The 14,852-nt window shown below is 33.8% G+C and overlaps 1 protein-coding gene across 2 annotated transcripts in view; it reads left to right on the top strand.

Moving 5' to 3' along the window:
* The window catches only part of SLK (STE20 like kinase), a 52,678-nt gene that overhangs the window by 14,081 nt on the left and 23,745 nt on the right, over positions 1-14,852 (top strand). For both annotated transcript variants that reach the window (XM_019809542.2, XM_011236395.3), the window contains exons 2-9: positions 1,266-1,430; positions 3,594-3,642; positions 4,000-4,149; positions 9,933-10,005; positions 10,170-10,364; positions 10,940-11,021; positions 12,417-12,545; positions 12,888-14,264. In XM_019809542.2, coding sequence (XP_019665101.1) covers positions 1,266-1,430; positions 3,594-3,642; positions 4,000-4,149; positions 9,933-10,005; positions 10,170-10,364; positions 10,940-11,021; positions 12,417-12,545; positions 12,888-14,264 — 2,220 coding nt within the window. The remainder of the gene's footprint in view (positions 1-1,265; positions 1,431-3,593; positions 3,643-3,999; positions 4,150-9,932; positions 10,006-10,169; positions 10,365-10,939; positions 11,022-12,416; positions 12,546-12,887; positions 14,265-14,852) is intronic.

A 14,852-nucleotide genomic window follows, 5' to 3' on the forward strand; every position in this document is an offset into this window, starting at 1 on the left:
TTTTTATATATATATATATATATATATATATATATATATATATGTTTAGGCTATCTTTTAAAAATAAATATGTCAAGAGAATGAGAAGAGAAGCCACCGATTGGAAGAAAATATCTGCCAAAACATATCCGATAAAGGATAATTATTCAAAATATGTAAAGAACTCTTAAAACACAGCATTTGGAAAATCAACAGTTTCATTAAAAAATGAGCTAAATATCTGGACAGACACCTCACCAAAGAGGATATACAGGTGGCCAGTAAGTGTATGAAACGATGCTTGACATCATATGTTATTAGGAAATGCAAATTTAAAAAGAAGATACCACTATACACCTGTTAGAATGACAAAAAAATTCATACTGACAATAGGAAATGCAGGTGAAGATATAGAACAACAGAAACTCTCATTCGTTGCTGGTGGGAATACAAAATGGCACAGCCAGTTGGTTGGAAGACAGTTTGGCAGTTTCTTATAAAACTAAGCATACTCTTACCATATGATCTAGTAATTGTGTTCCTTGGTATTTACCCAGAGAAGGTGAAATCTTACATCTACACAAAAGCACGCCCACGGATGTTTATAGCAGCTTTAGTCATAATTGCTAAAACTGGGAAATAACCAAGATGCCTTCAGTAGATGAATGGATAAACTGTGGCACATCTGTATGTGATGGACAATTCAGTCCTAAAAAGAAATGAACTATCAAACCATGACAAGACATGAAGGAAGCTTAAGTGCATGTTGCTAAGTTAAGGAAGCTAATCTGGAAAGGCTACATACTGTATGATTCCAATTATATGACATTCTGGAAAAGCTAAACTATGGATGCAGTAACAAGATCAGTGGTTGCTGAGGCTTAGGAAAAAGGGAGGGATGAATAGTCTGAGCATAGAGAATATCTAGGACAATGAAAGTATTCTGTATGATATGATGGTAAATACATGTTATACATTTGTCAAAACCCGTAGAGTAAACTCCAAGAGAAAATTCTAATGAAAACCATGGTCTTTAGGGATGATGTGTCAGTGTAGGTTCATCAGTTATAACAAGTGTACTGTTATGGTACAGAATGTTGATAGTGGGAGAGGCGGTGCATGTGCAGGGGCTGGGACCATATGAGAACACTGTACTTTCTGCTCAGCTTTGTTGTGAACCTGAAACTACTCTAAAAAAATAAAGTTTATTTAAAAAATTGGAAAATAAAATTTAAAAAATCAAGTATGCATTATAAGTGTGACACTTGTGATGCTTTCATTTTTAGGCCCAGAATAAAGAGACCAATGTTTTAGCTGCTGCAAAGGTGATTGACACGAAATCTGAAGAAGAACTTGAAGATTACATGGTTGAGATTGATATATTAGCGTCTTGTGATCACCCAAATATAGTCAAACTTCTGGATGCCTTCTATTATGAGAACAATCTTTGGGTAACTATTTTCTGTTGTTCTGTAAGAACCAAAATGAGTTAATTGTCTGAAAGGGGTTTATAAGTTGTGAAAACCTATTACCTCTTCTGTTTAATTACTTACGTTACTTGAATGGGAGTTGATCTGATGAGAGGGTCATTAACAACATAATTATCCTTAGATTCAACAGATGTTCAGATGTATATTTCCAGTTGTACGGTATTTCATGATTGACATTGGACCCAAATGGAAAAACTTGGTTAAGAATAGTAAATTTCCTCAATTATGAAATTAAATGGTCTTTCTTGTTTGTAATTTAAATTTAGGCATTTACTTAAATTTTTTTTGGAAATTTCTTTTGTTTATTAGAAATTGCTTATAATTTCTTACCTAAACTTTTTGTAAATCATGTAATAAATTATAGAATACTTACTGGAAATGTTAAATATTTATTTTCTATATTATCAGACTCCCCTTTGGTTCATGATGTAGTGGCTAAAGCTGAATGTATAAATTTTGTTCATTTTTAGAAAATATTAGGCACAAATACATATAGAAATAAAGTATTTATTATAGTAACTGATCAGTCATTTGCTCTGTACTGACACTAATTTAATCAAGAGGCCTTCCTGAAATGGGAGTTTTTGTTTTTCTCCTTGAAGGAAAGTGTTACGATGGGAGTGTTAGGAGAGAAGAGTAGGTAGTGTAGTTACAAGTAATACCTTGGAAATTGAAAGCCCTATTAGTTTTGATCCTGGTGCTGCTAGGTGGGAGCTTGAATAAGTCAGTTAATCTGAGTCTGTTTATTCATCTTTAAGATGAGTGATCTACCTTTCAAATTATTATTATTTTTTTAAATATTTTATTTATTTATTTGACAGAGAGAGAGACAGCCAGTGAGAGAGGGAACACAGGCAGGGGGAGTGGGAGAGGAAGAAGCAGACTCCCAGCGGAGGAGCCTGATGTGGGGGCTTGATCCCAGGACTCTGGGATCACACCCTAAACTGAAGGCAGATGCTTAACGACTGGGCCACCCAGGCGCCCCCCAAATTATTTTTCAAATGATGTGATGAATTTGAAAATAATTTGTAATTGACAAGCACCTGTAAAAAATAGAGCATATACAAAGGGAAAAAAAGCAGGAAACTATACAATTTGACAAGATAAGTAATTTTTAATAATTATCTATAGCTATCATCAGTGTGGTGTCCTCTAATATAGTTGTTTGGGCTCTAGTAAAATGTTCTCAGAGATTATAATAAAAGTGAACTGGACAGTAAACAGGTAAGATCTTTACTTGAAATTGTTGCAAAATGAAAAGTTGGACATCTGTGAGGGACAGGCTACTGAGAGATGTAGAATTAATTATCTATAATACTTCAAGGAACTATATATATAAAATTTCAGCTGTGATCGGAGTAAGATGGAAAGGTACATGGTGTTTGTCCCAGGGAGATCTGGGAAGGCATCCATCAGAATGTGATTGATAATTGAGCTAGAATATGAAGCTTTTGTGTATGTTGTGTGTTGTGTGTGTGTGTGTGTGTTTTAACTAAAAGAAGTCTCTATTTTGAGGATTTATTCCTATTAGTAAAGTTAAAAAAATAGATTTGATCACTTCCATCACAGTAGTTACATTAAAAATGAATGTAATAGGGGCGCCTGGGTGGCACAGCGGTTGGGCGTCTGCCTTTGGCTCAGGGCGTGATCCCGGCGTTGTGGGATCGAGCCCCACGTCAGGCTCCTCCACTATGAGCCTGCTTTTCCTCTCCCACTCCCCCTGCTTGTGTTCCCTCTCTCGCTGGCTGTCTCTATCTCTGTCAAGTAAATAAATAAAATCTTTAAAAAAAAAATGAATGTAATAAAATCTTTTGGTAGTGATGAAATGGATATATAATACTGTCCTCAATAAAAATTGTGTATCTAGTAATTTTGGAGAAGCAGGGACACTAAAAATGGTGATTAAAAAATGCACATATGTCTACAATGTGTTCTTTTTGTGCTTTCTCAAAATGTGTATCATTAAGACTCTTAATTCTTTTGACAGAAAATCTTTATGGCCTGGAGATACCAGCATAATATTGTTTCTGTAACCTAGACATTCTTTATCTTTTTGCTAAATTGAAGAAAAAATCCTCAAACTCAATGTCATTTTAGACACATGCTTCTTTTGTTTGCTTGCAGATCCTCATTGAATTTTGTGCAGGTGGAGCAGTGGATGCTGTGATGCTTGGTAAACACCTTTTTGTTCTTTATGTTTGTATCTTAAATTATAGTTAAAGGATTTGAAACATTTAATCATATATATATATACACACATACACATACACCCCTTGACTATATATCTTGAGTGAAGCTCAGTAAATTAAGAAATCAGCCTAATTAACATTTTTATATTCTTAGATAATTGTAACAAAATTTAAAAATGAAATGTTGAATATAATATGTGAAGAAAGTAATCTTTGTGGATATTTAGTTCTTCTAAAATAATTCACTAAGTGTGATCTTTGACATTTATGGTAAAGGTATACGTCTTGCCCATGTGTTTTCACTGTATAACAGTGCATATTTGTTTACTCTTGCCTTATAGAACTTGAGAGACCATTAACTGAGTCCCAAATACAAGTAGTTTGTAAACAGACTCTAGAGGCCTTGAACTACTTGCATGATAATAAAATCATCCACCGAGATCTAAAGGCTGGCAACATTCTTTTTACCTTAGATGGAGATATTAAGTTGGGTAAGTTTCTTCCCTTAAATAAAACATTTGAATTTGTGCTGAGATTTTCCCCTGTATGTACATGACTTACTGTTGTTTTGACTCAAATGTGTAAAACATGGAGAAATTACTCCCACGTTAATTTTTTAACTACTGCCTTGGATAAATAATTCATTTACTCCCAGAATTCTTAAGTATAGCCAACTAATATAAAGACACTTGAAAAAGAAGGTAAGAAAGGATGGATTTCATTTTCAAAAAGACAAGCTTTAGAAAGACTGGTTAATTCTTTTTACTCCTAAATTTTTGTATGTAAACTTAATACTTGTAATACATTTAGAATGAGATAATATATAAAACAGCTAACTTAGTTTTATCTTCATTTCCAAAACTCATGTCTAGTGCGTTTCTTTTCCCATGTTTAGTTTTATACTCCATTTTATAATATGGTGTCATGGCTAAGTAGACCTGAAAAGGATGCCTAAAATAAGTATCAAGGACTAGAATTTTTAATTTTGTGTTTTACACTGAGGAAATAAATGATAACTTCATAAGAAGAAAATAGATGTAGATTTTAGATGGAAAACTGATTAATTTCCTATGTACACATACAAATGGAAGATACAGTCGTCTTTAAGTGTACCCACGATAAGAATTTTTTTTTAAAAATCTGGTGATGAAGTCTAAATCTGTGTAATTTGGAAGGATGAAAAGGACAAAATATATTCAGAGGCCTTCTTGTGATTCCATTGATCATAGTCGTTTCACTTTTTTCATGACATCTAGACAGGTATAATTTGATATACTAAATTTTAACCTTTTTATTGTGAAATAATACAGATGTAGAAAACCACACAAGTAATTGTGTAGCTTAGTGATTTTGTGGCTTTGTAGGTGATAGCTTTGTAACTAACCACCTGGGTCAAGAAATAGGACTAGTGGCTCTTCCGTGTGTCCCATCTTAATCACTGTCCCTCTCTTCTCCACAGGTAACCTTTATCCTGATCTTTATAGTAATCACTTCCTTGAGGTTTTTTTTCCCCTTGTGTTTCTTTATGGTTCTGTCACCCAGTGTTCATCTCTTGACTTTAGAGTTTAGACTTGCCCATATTTAAAGTCTGATTTTTCTTCTAAATCTCTTAATTTATAGGATGCCAGCCCTCCCCATCTCTTTCTTTTCTTTACATTTTATTTATGGCATGCGTTTTCATGGGGGCCAAAACTGGTTCTTTGGGAGCAAAAAAAATCTTAGATATTATAATGTTTAATAATCCTGCAAAGGCCCAAGGTACACAAACAGATAGTATATCTGTGATGTTAAAATTTCATGGGGGAAGAGAGGATTAAAAAAAATGTCTAAAAAGGCTCCGTAGGAGAATGATGATAAAATGTTGAGAAGCACTGACCTGTGAAACCTGGGTGTTGGACCTGTAGAGTTCCCCTCAACCTGCATTTTGCTAATTGCATACTCATGATCATTTTTAGTAAATTTCTCTCTGTATTTCCTTCAGATTTGCAGATAAATGCAAAGGACTTACAGTCTCAAATTTGATTCTTTGGCCAGACTATATATAGGTGGCTTTGTGTCCTTTCATTGGGAGGCACATGTCTGCCTTTTGTTTTTGTTTTTGTTTTTTTTGATGTTAGCAGCTGTTGATGCTTGATGCCTAGATCTGTTCTTTGGTTTGAGTTGCAAAATGAATTCTATCACTTTGTTTTCATTTATTTTTTTGATAATTTTGATATAATTATTTGCCAATTATTTTATTATTTTTATTTATCATTATTAAATTAGGAATAATTATATAAGATGACACTTCCCTTGAACTATTTGGTTGCTCAGGAGTATAGTTCATATGAACAAGACAGGAAAAATGGTTGATTCCTTCTTTTTATTTATGTAGCTTTAAAGACCATGAGTTGGTTCTCTTTTATCCTTAGGTGGTGACCAGTATTTTTTAAATATTATTAATTCATGAATTTAATTTTATAGATTTGAAATCTACAATTTTTATCCTTATTAAAGCTCACATTATACCATCTTTGATCAATGGGAGCCTCTTCAAGTTGGTATGTTAATCCTTTTGACATTAGTAGCCTTTGATAGCTTCCTTGTTTACTATATGTTAGGTTGAGGTGTTTCAGGCTTATCTTATATATTTCCTGCCTCCAGCCTGTAATTAGCCATTTCTTAAGAAGCCCTAGCTTCTTTTAGTAGGATATGGTATTTCAAGACTACACCTGAATATTAGAAGTGATTAGCAGTTTCTGGATTGGCCTTCATTCTAGGCCTTTCCAGAGGACAGAGCTAGGTTCTCATGAGTTCCTATGTATTTCCTAATCAAATTCAGGATGTTTGTTTTTGTTTTTGTTTTAACCTAACCTCTTCTGTAGTGCAGGTGTATCTCCATCTGCCTGAGAGTCCTCGTTCTCAAGGACACTGATGACAGATTTAGAATATCCCATAATCACTTATTTTGGTTCTCTTTTCTATATTTAATGCTTACCACGAGTCCTTATGTTGGTATCTCTTTGGTCATGTTGGTTGTCTGAAGTTTATTCTCTGGTAGAAACTTCTGAAGGGGCTCTCTGAGTTCTTCTATAATGGTAACAGTTCTACCCATATTTATACTTTGAAGGTCAGTTTTGCTGGACAGAAAATCCTTGGCTTACATTTCTTTCTTTCCTTGAGTATCTGAAATATGTTACTCTGTTTTCTTTTGTTACAAAGTATTGTTGTTGAGAAGTCTGATGATAATCTGGTTTTCTTTCTCTTTCAAGTCATGTGCTCTTTTTGCCTAGATGCCAAAGAATTTTTTTTCTTCAAGGACCAATAATTTGACTAGACTTTTCTCGAATATGTTCTTATAATATTCAAGCCTTTTTTTTCCCCAGGAAGGTTTTCTGGAATTTCAGGTTTGAGTATTTGTTGTGTTCTCTTGCACTATCTTTTTCAGGGACTTTTTAAATTTGTTTGTTGGCTTTTCCAATCATCAATATTTAAGAACTTTCTCCCAGCTTTTTTTTATCTTTCTTCATTTTTAAAAAATTGTGGTGAAATATACTTAAAGTTTACTGTTTTGACTATTTTTAAGCATACAGTTCTGTAGCAGTAAGTATATTCACATCATTGTGCAACCATCACCACTATCCATCTCTAGAACTTTTTTCATCTTTCCCAGTTGACACCCTGTACCCATTAAACACTAACTCCCAATTCCTCCCTCCCCCAGCTCCTGGCAACTACCATTCTACTTTCTGTCTCTATGAATTTGACTACTCTAGGTACCTCTTGTAAGTGGAATCATAAAATATTTTTCTTTTTGTGACTGGCTTATTTTATAAGCATAATGTCGTCGAGGTTCAACCATGTTGTAGCATGTCAGTTTCCTTTTAAAGGCTGAACAATGTTCTGTTACTTATGTGTACCACATTTTGTTTATCCATTCATCTATTGATGGACACTTTATCTTCTACCTTTTGGCTCTTGTGAATAATGCTGCTATGAACGTGGGTATACAAATACCTGTTTGACTCCCTGCTTTCAATTCTTTTGGGTATCTTAGAAATGGAATTGCTGGATCATGTGGTAATTCTGTATTTAATTTTTTGAGGAACTACCATTTTCCATAGTAGTTGTACCATTTTATATTCCCGTCAGCAATGCACAAGCGTTCCAGTTTCTCCACATCCTTGTCAACCCTTGTCATTTTCTGTATTTTTGATGATAGCCATCCTAATGAATGTGAAGTGGTAATGGGTGTGAATTTGTTGTGTTTATTTGATCTTGCGTTTCTCTTAGTTTAGTCTTTGTTTCTCAAATGATTTTTTTCTAATTTTTCTTGAGTTCTGTCACCTCATAATTGAGGTTTTGTAATTCTAATGTATGTTACTCTTTTATGTTTTATATAATTTTTTAAACTCTGGCAGCTCATTTAAAAATAATACATTATCATTTTGATCCATTTTGGTGCACATTTTTCTGTAAATGTACTTAGAATCCTAAATATAGGAACTACTTTTGTGTAAAATAGTACATACCTTTAAAATTAAGTAAATTATTGAAGATTTAGGAATTCCAAAATAGTCTTGAGTTGGTTGACATTTAAAACAGTTGCAATTTTTGTTTTATTAATTTGTAAATAGAGAACGTTCTGTTTCTGTGGTACCCTGTTACATGTACACAGATGTAAAGAACCGTACTGTCCTCAAGAACTATTTAATACACTACAGTAACCAAATTTTTATGATGATTTTATCAGGTCATATGGTTGCAAATGGAAATTAATGTGTAAAATGCTATTTTAACAGACCAGGATGTACATGCTGCATCATTATAAGTAGAACTACAAAGCACATAGCAACCTTAATTTACCCCTTTGCACAGCAATTAAGGCACCTTTTTGTCCATCTTTAGTTTACCATCTGTTCATAAGGGTGCTTAGAGAGATATGAATGTTGACAAGGGACAGTTGTTTAAGCCTGTTTCTGGACCTTCCCCAGTCATATTCTGAGGGGAGAAAGTTAAAACTAGGAAAACACTAGAATAAGCACTGAGCTGATTTAACCTGAGTACAGAACCTCTTCTGAAAGGAATTTAAATTGTGGTCTCAAGGCCTCCTCCAAAAACACAAGAGAAGCTTATAAGTTGAGGAGGTTGGGGGTGGAGGGGAGGGATAGTAGTGAAGAGTCCAGAATAAATCTATTTACAGTGATTCTTCCACAAATATATCTTTCAAGTTTAATATGTTTTATTTGCCTACTCATTTATGAATTTCATTATAAAACATTAATGAAATATCTAATGTAATAAAGGACTTTGTACACCACATTAGGAAGCTTGAAATTCATTCCACAGGCAATAGGTAGCTACCCCTGTCTTTTAAGTGGGAGAATTATGTGGTCCAAAAAACCCCCACCATATAATAGGCACAAATAATTAGAATACAGTCAAGATTTCATGAGCTTTAAGAGTTCTTTTTTTTTTTTTTTTTTTAATTTTTTTTTTCGACAGAGTTCTACCAGCAAAATAGCACAAAGATTAAAATTATAGATATAGCTACTAATAGCTGCCATTTATTGAGTATATATTCTGTGCCATTTCTTGGGGTATGAGCACCAAATATTGGATTTTTGATATTTACTCATTTTGAGAATAATGGTGTGTTAAACATGAAACTTTAGAAGTTATGTATAAATGGTATGAGGTGATTAGCAAGAGCAAATTTATGTTGCTATTAATTGTTCTCTAAGCTGAAAAGGTAAGATTAACAACTGAAAGCTATAATGTTGCTATTCTCTATAATTTAAATCAGGAAACATGGTTTTTGATTTTTTTCTTTGTAATTTTATGAGGAAATTAGCAAGACATAGGCTGTCATAAAGGCTACTTTGTAATTTCTGCTTTTCACACTACAGAAAAAAATGTTTATGTCTATTAATTTAATTATAATAGGATGTATCACTAGTTGGCATTTGTTTTGAAGTGGGTAGACCGGTCTGTTTTAAAGTTACTTTTTTTTTTTTTAATCAATTCTGGAAAAATTCATGATCTGAAGATGTATAAAGATGGTAGTATTAAGTGTATTAATGATAAGATATTTTCTTTGGCAGTTTTTTTGGAGGGGGGGTTGTGGTAGAAAGGGTGTAGTCAAAATTAGGATGGTAGAGAAGTTACTTTTTTATTTTGTTTACCCTTTAATAAGAGTGGCCTTGTTAAAGACTTGAAATGCTTTTCCCTATGTTAGGTACAGTGAACTTTGCTAAAAAACTATTAATACTTTTGTATGATTGCTTATTTCAAGCGGATTTCGGAGTATCAGCTAAAAACACAAGGACAATTCAAAGAAGAGATTCCTTTATTGGCACACCATATTGGTATGTATTCAGCTTTATGGATTTATGGTATTAGGTCAGAAGCTCTTATCACCTATTATCACTCATTAATTTTGTCCACATGATTGATTATACCGTCTTTTATGTGGCTTACAATCGTTATTCTTAAGTTAAACATCTTAACTTTCACTTCTCTGTCTTTATAGGATGGCTCCTGAAGTAGTCATGTGTGAAACATCTAAGGACAGACCCTATGACTACAAAGCTGATGTTTGGTCCCTGGGTATCACTTTAATAGAAATGGCTGAGATAGAACCACCTCATCATGAATTAAATCCAATGCGAGTGCTGCTAAAAATAGCAAAATCAGAGCCCCCTACATTAGCACAGCCATCAAAATGGTAAAATATTCTAAATGAAGCTTTTATGAAGCAAAACTTGATGTTTTACTCTCCCAGCTTTTCAAGGGTATTTAAATTTAGTTACATGGTACAAAGACTGTATGAGTAGAAAACCGATTTTTGGTAGTTTTCTTAAGACTTAAGGATCATTCAAAGTCTTATAACTTTTTCCATAAATTTGAAAATATCAGTGATTTGAGGTCTGCATAAAACAACTGTATATAGTACAGTATTTTCTGTACTGTAAGAAAGAGGTATTTATGTGGTTGATTTATATTTGTGGAATTTAATAGAAGAGTTTCTCTGATTTTTGGCATACTTGTGAATATATGACTATATCTCAATGTCTTAAACTATTACTCTACATACACATATATTTAATTTTGTGTTTATAGATGATATCTTAATATTCATCTTAATATTATTATGAAATCTTAGTGTTCTCATTGACTAGTTTTCTTATGTTGAATAGTATTATATACATAATAAAACACAACCATAACTTACCAGAGTTTTGTTTGATCTTAATACAAGAAAGTAAAATAGAATGTCATTGTTAAAATTTTATTTTGAAGGTCTTCAAATTTTAAGGACTTTCTAAAAAAATGCTTGGAAAAGAATGTGGATTCCAGGTGGACTACATCTCAGCTACTGCAAGTAAGATAAGAGTAGTATGATGACAGTGACCGTGTAATTGTTTTACGATCTCGTTAAGAAGAATACAAATTTCAGATTCGTTCAGTGTATTCTTTCTTCACTGGAGTTTCCTTGTGGAAACTCAGAATACATTGTAGTAGTAAACATTTACTTTACAAACATATGTGCTGCCATTACCAAAAAACGTTTAGCTTATAAGTCATTCCTTATTCAATTTAATTGTGTTCTTTTATTCTGTTAGTAATTTCCACTTCATTAGTTATTTCCGGTTTGTCTCTCCAGTTACAAGAAAGAAAGCCCCTTGGGGGCAGGGGTCATGAGCTAATTAATTTTTTTTTTATATCTCTTACAGTGAGGATAAATATTCAGTAAACACTGCTGAGTTTTTTTTTTAATGGTGTTTAAGTGATTGGATAATTTTGTTTTATAGCAGGACCTATTTGTAATACCTGAAATAGAAATTTGTTATATAATATTACAGGTGGACAAACAGAACGACAAATCTTGAGGCAGTTGCTATTAGATTGAGTTACTTTGTAACTCCTGCATTCTGGTATTTTAGATTGATCTATTTATCTCAGGGGAAAAAAGCAGAAAAAATTGCCTTGCTCTGTGCAACACGTACATCCCTGGAACACACTTGCGCTTATTGTTTTATTACCCCCACTTGAGAAGGTCTTAGTCTGTGACAGGTACAATTAAGTGCTGCTGAGTGTACAAAAATGAATAAAATGTCTTCTTACTCTTAAGAATATTAGAACCATATCACAAAAGCAGGTATTTGCAGACCCTTTTTTTCTTTAAGATTTTATTGAGCTCAGGGGGAGGGGTAGTGGAAGAGGGATAAGCAGGCCCCCCTGCTGAGCAGGGAGCCCGATGCGGGACTCGATCTCAGGACCCTGGGATCATGACCTGAGCTGAAGGCAGATGCTTAACCAACTGAGCCACCCAGGCACCCTTACTTGCAGACACTTTCAACAGAACTCTAAAGCTTTTTGTAATTTTTTCACTGGGGCTTTATCCAGGATTTATATATATATTGTTGTTACTTTTTAAGAACTAAAAATGTATCAATTTGAAACTTGCTTTAAAATTTAGATGATGAAGTTTCAAACATACAGAGAAGTACATGTACCTACTACTCAGATATGTGTTACCATTTTTGACATATTTCCTTCAGATTCTTAAAAGTACATAGTTGGCAGGCAGCCCTATTCCTGCTCAGTCCCCTTCTCCTCCTTCCTTTCCCAGATGTAACATTATCTGAGGTTGTTTATATTTCTGTTACCCATGGGTTTATATTTTTACCATTTAATGACGTGTATTATGTGTTTGAAATTTTATAAGCAAGCATTTCAGCTGTTATTAAGTATGCTCTTCTTAATGATCAAATAGCATCCCTTTGTTACGGTTGATTCCAACAAACCAATTCGGGAGCTGATTGCAGAGGCAAAGGCTGAAGTAACAGAAGAAGTTGAAGATGGCAAAGAGGAAGATGATGATGAGGAAACAGAAAATTCTTTGGTCAGTATTTAGAAAGGAAATGTTATTTAGGTAATATTTAGAGTCAGGTTTTGAGGTGTAATTGCACCTGTGTCTAAAGATTAATTGATAGGTAGCAGTACAAAACCTTTAATTTTAGGGGTGAAGATTAACAAGTTTGCCCTTTGCTACCCATTGTTGTCATATTTATTTGAAGATATGTCAGTTCTTTAAATTATTTTTATAACTTCATCAAATTTTAATTAAGATATTGAATCATGTGTTATTTAAATCCTATATTAATCTATACACAAAATATACATTGTTTTGGTCACCATCTTGAAGTGATGTTTTAACACTAAGAATGTATGCAATCTTTTTTAGCCAATACCCGCAAGTAAGCGTGCCTCATCTGACCTCAGTATTGCCAGCTCTGAGGAAGATAAACTTTCACAAAATGCTTGTATTTTGGAATCTGTCTCAGAAAAAACAGAACGTAATGCTTCTGAAGATAAATTTAACAGCAAAGTTCTTAATGAAAAACTCGCCACTGATGAACCTGAAAAAGCTGCAGAGGGTATTAATGAACATATTAATGATGTTCACTTAGAAGCTATGGCTGAATTTCATAATAGAACAACAGTAATCGAGGAAAGTGGGAGAGAAGAGAAGAGACCCAAGCTTGAAAATTTGCCTGACACAGAAGACCAAGAAATAGTGGACATTAATTCAGTCAGTGAAGGAAAAGAGAATAACATAATGATAACTTTAAAAACAGATATTGAACAGAATCTGACACCTGAGGAAGAAAGGGATCAGGAAAAGCAACAGATATTTGAAAGTAAGATTATGAAATCTGAAGAAATTAAAGATACTGCTATTCAAACAATGGATTCAGTTTCTCAAGAGACTGGAGAAAAAGAGGCAGACATTCAGCCAGTTGAAAGTGAAGTTGTGCTTACAAAGGAAGACACCCAAGAGAAATTGGGAAAAGATGACAAAATTCTAGAAGATGTGATCAGCAATACAAGCAATTTGATAGGAACAAATGAGGAAGGAGATGTTGCTCAAAAGGGAGTTGAAAACAATGCTGAGGATGCTCAGAGTAATGATGGGAAAGAAATGGTTGGAATAGACCAGAAATTAGTAAGTAAGCCCACAGAGGGTCCTGAGGCTGGTGGTACTGAGGAAGTTCCTATTAAAGACGTAGTGGAAACTAATAAGATAGATCAGAAATCTGTGGAAGATAGAGATGAGGAACAATTAATCAACAGTTTAGAGAACATAGTGAAGACCAATGAGGAATCTGGGACAAATCAAAGTGAGGAAATTACTGAGTCCGGTAGCACTGAAGAAAGAGAGATCATACGTGAGGTAACTCATACTGACCAGCAAGGTTTAGGAAGTGAAACTCGGGATGCTCAGGAAGCCACTGCTCAGATAGATACAGAGCAAAAAGCAATTCCATGTGAGATGCCGATTAAAACAGAACCTCAGGTGACTCCCTCTTCACAGCCTAGTGAACCTCAGCCTATTCCAATACCCAGTATTAATATCAACTCTGAAGATGCAGAAAATAAAGGAGAAATAGGTGCTTTATCAAAAACTGAAACCATGCTGCTTCCAGAATCCGAGAATCAAAAGGAAAATGATACTGATTCAGGCACTGGTTCCACTGCTGATAATAGCAGCATTGACTTGAATTTATCCATCTCTAGCTTCCTAAGCAAAACTAAAGACAGTGGATCAATATCTTTGCAAGTAAGTTTATGTGGGTCCTTGTTTGGGTTTTTTGTTGGTTTGGCAATTTACAGTTTATGTGAAACATATTTTGAAAATAAAAGAGCACTTAATCAGTGTAGTACCAATCCTATAAAATTCTTAAGGCCTATAGAAGGCAAGCAACTAAAAAGAATCAAGGAGAGATGCTATATGTAATCTTTTAATTTTTTTGTAATACCTACCTATTTTTGCCAACTTGATGTAAACAGTAAGTTACTCAGTGTCGTTGGGTTCCCTTATTGCACATATTTCGATATATTTTAGGAAGAATCCATAATATATGAAAGAATTGAGGAATTGAAAGAATGATCTTTTTAAGCACATTTAGAGTATAGACAGTCCTTGATTTACCAGTGGCCCATACATTGTTGCCTCCTCAGGCATAGTCATCACTACTGCCACGAGAACCACTGTGGGAAATCAGACAAAAAATCAAAAACTAAAATTCAGAACGCTTGGAGCTTTTAGAGCCATTCTCAAATCTTAATGTGCTTAAGAGTTACCAGGGGTATATATGATTAGGAATATTAACTAGACTTAATGGTGCTAAATGGTGATCATATACCA

This window comes from Ailuropoda melanoleuca, chromosome 6, assembly GCF_002007445.2.
Source record: "Ailuropoda melanoleuca isolate Jingjing chromosome 6, ASM200744v2, whole genome shotgun sequence".
Classification (NCBI taxonomy): domain Eukaryota; kingdom Metazoa; phylum Chordata; class Mammalia; order Carnivora; family Ursidae; genus Ailuropoda; species Ailuropoda melanoleuca.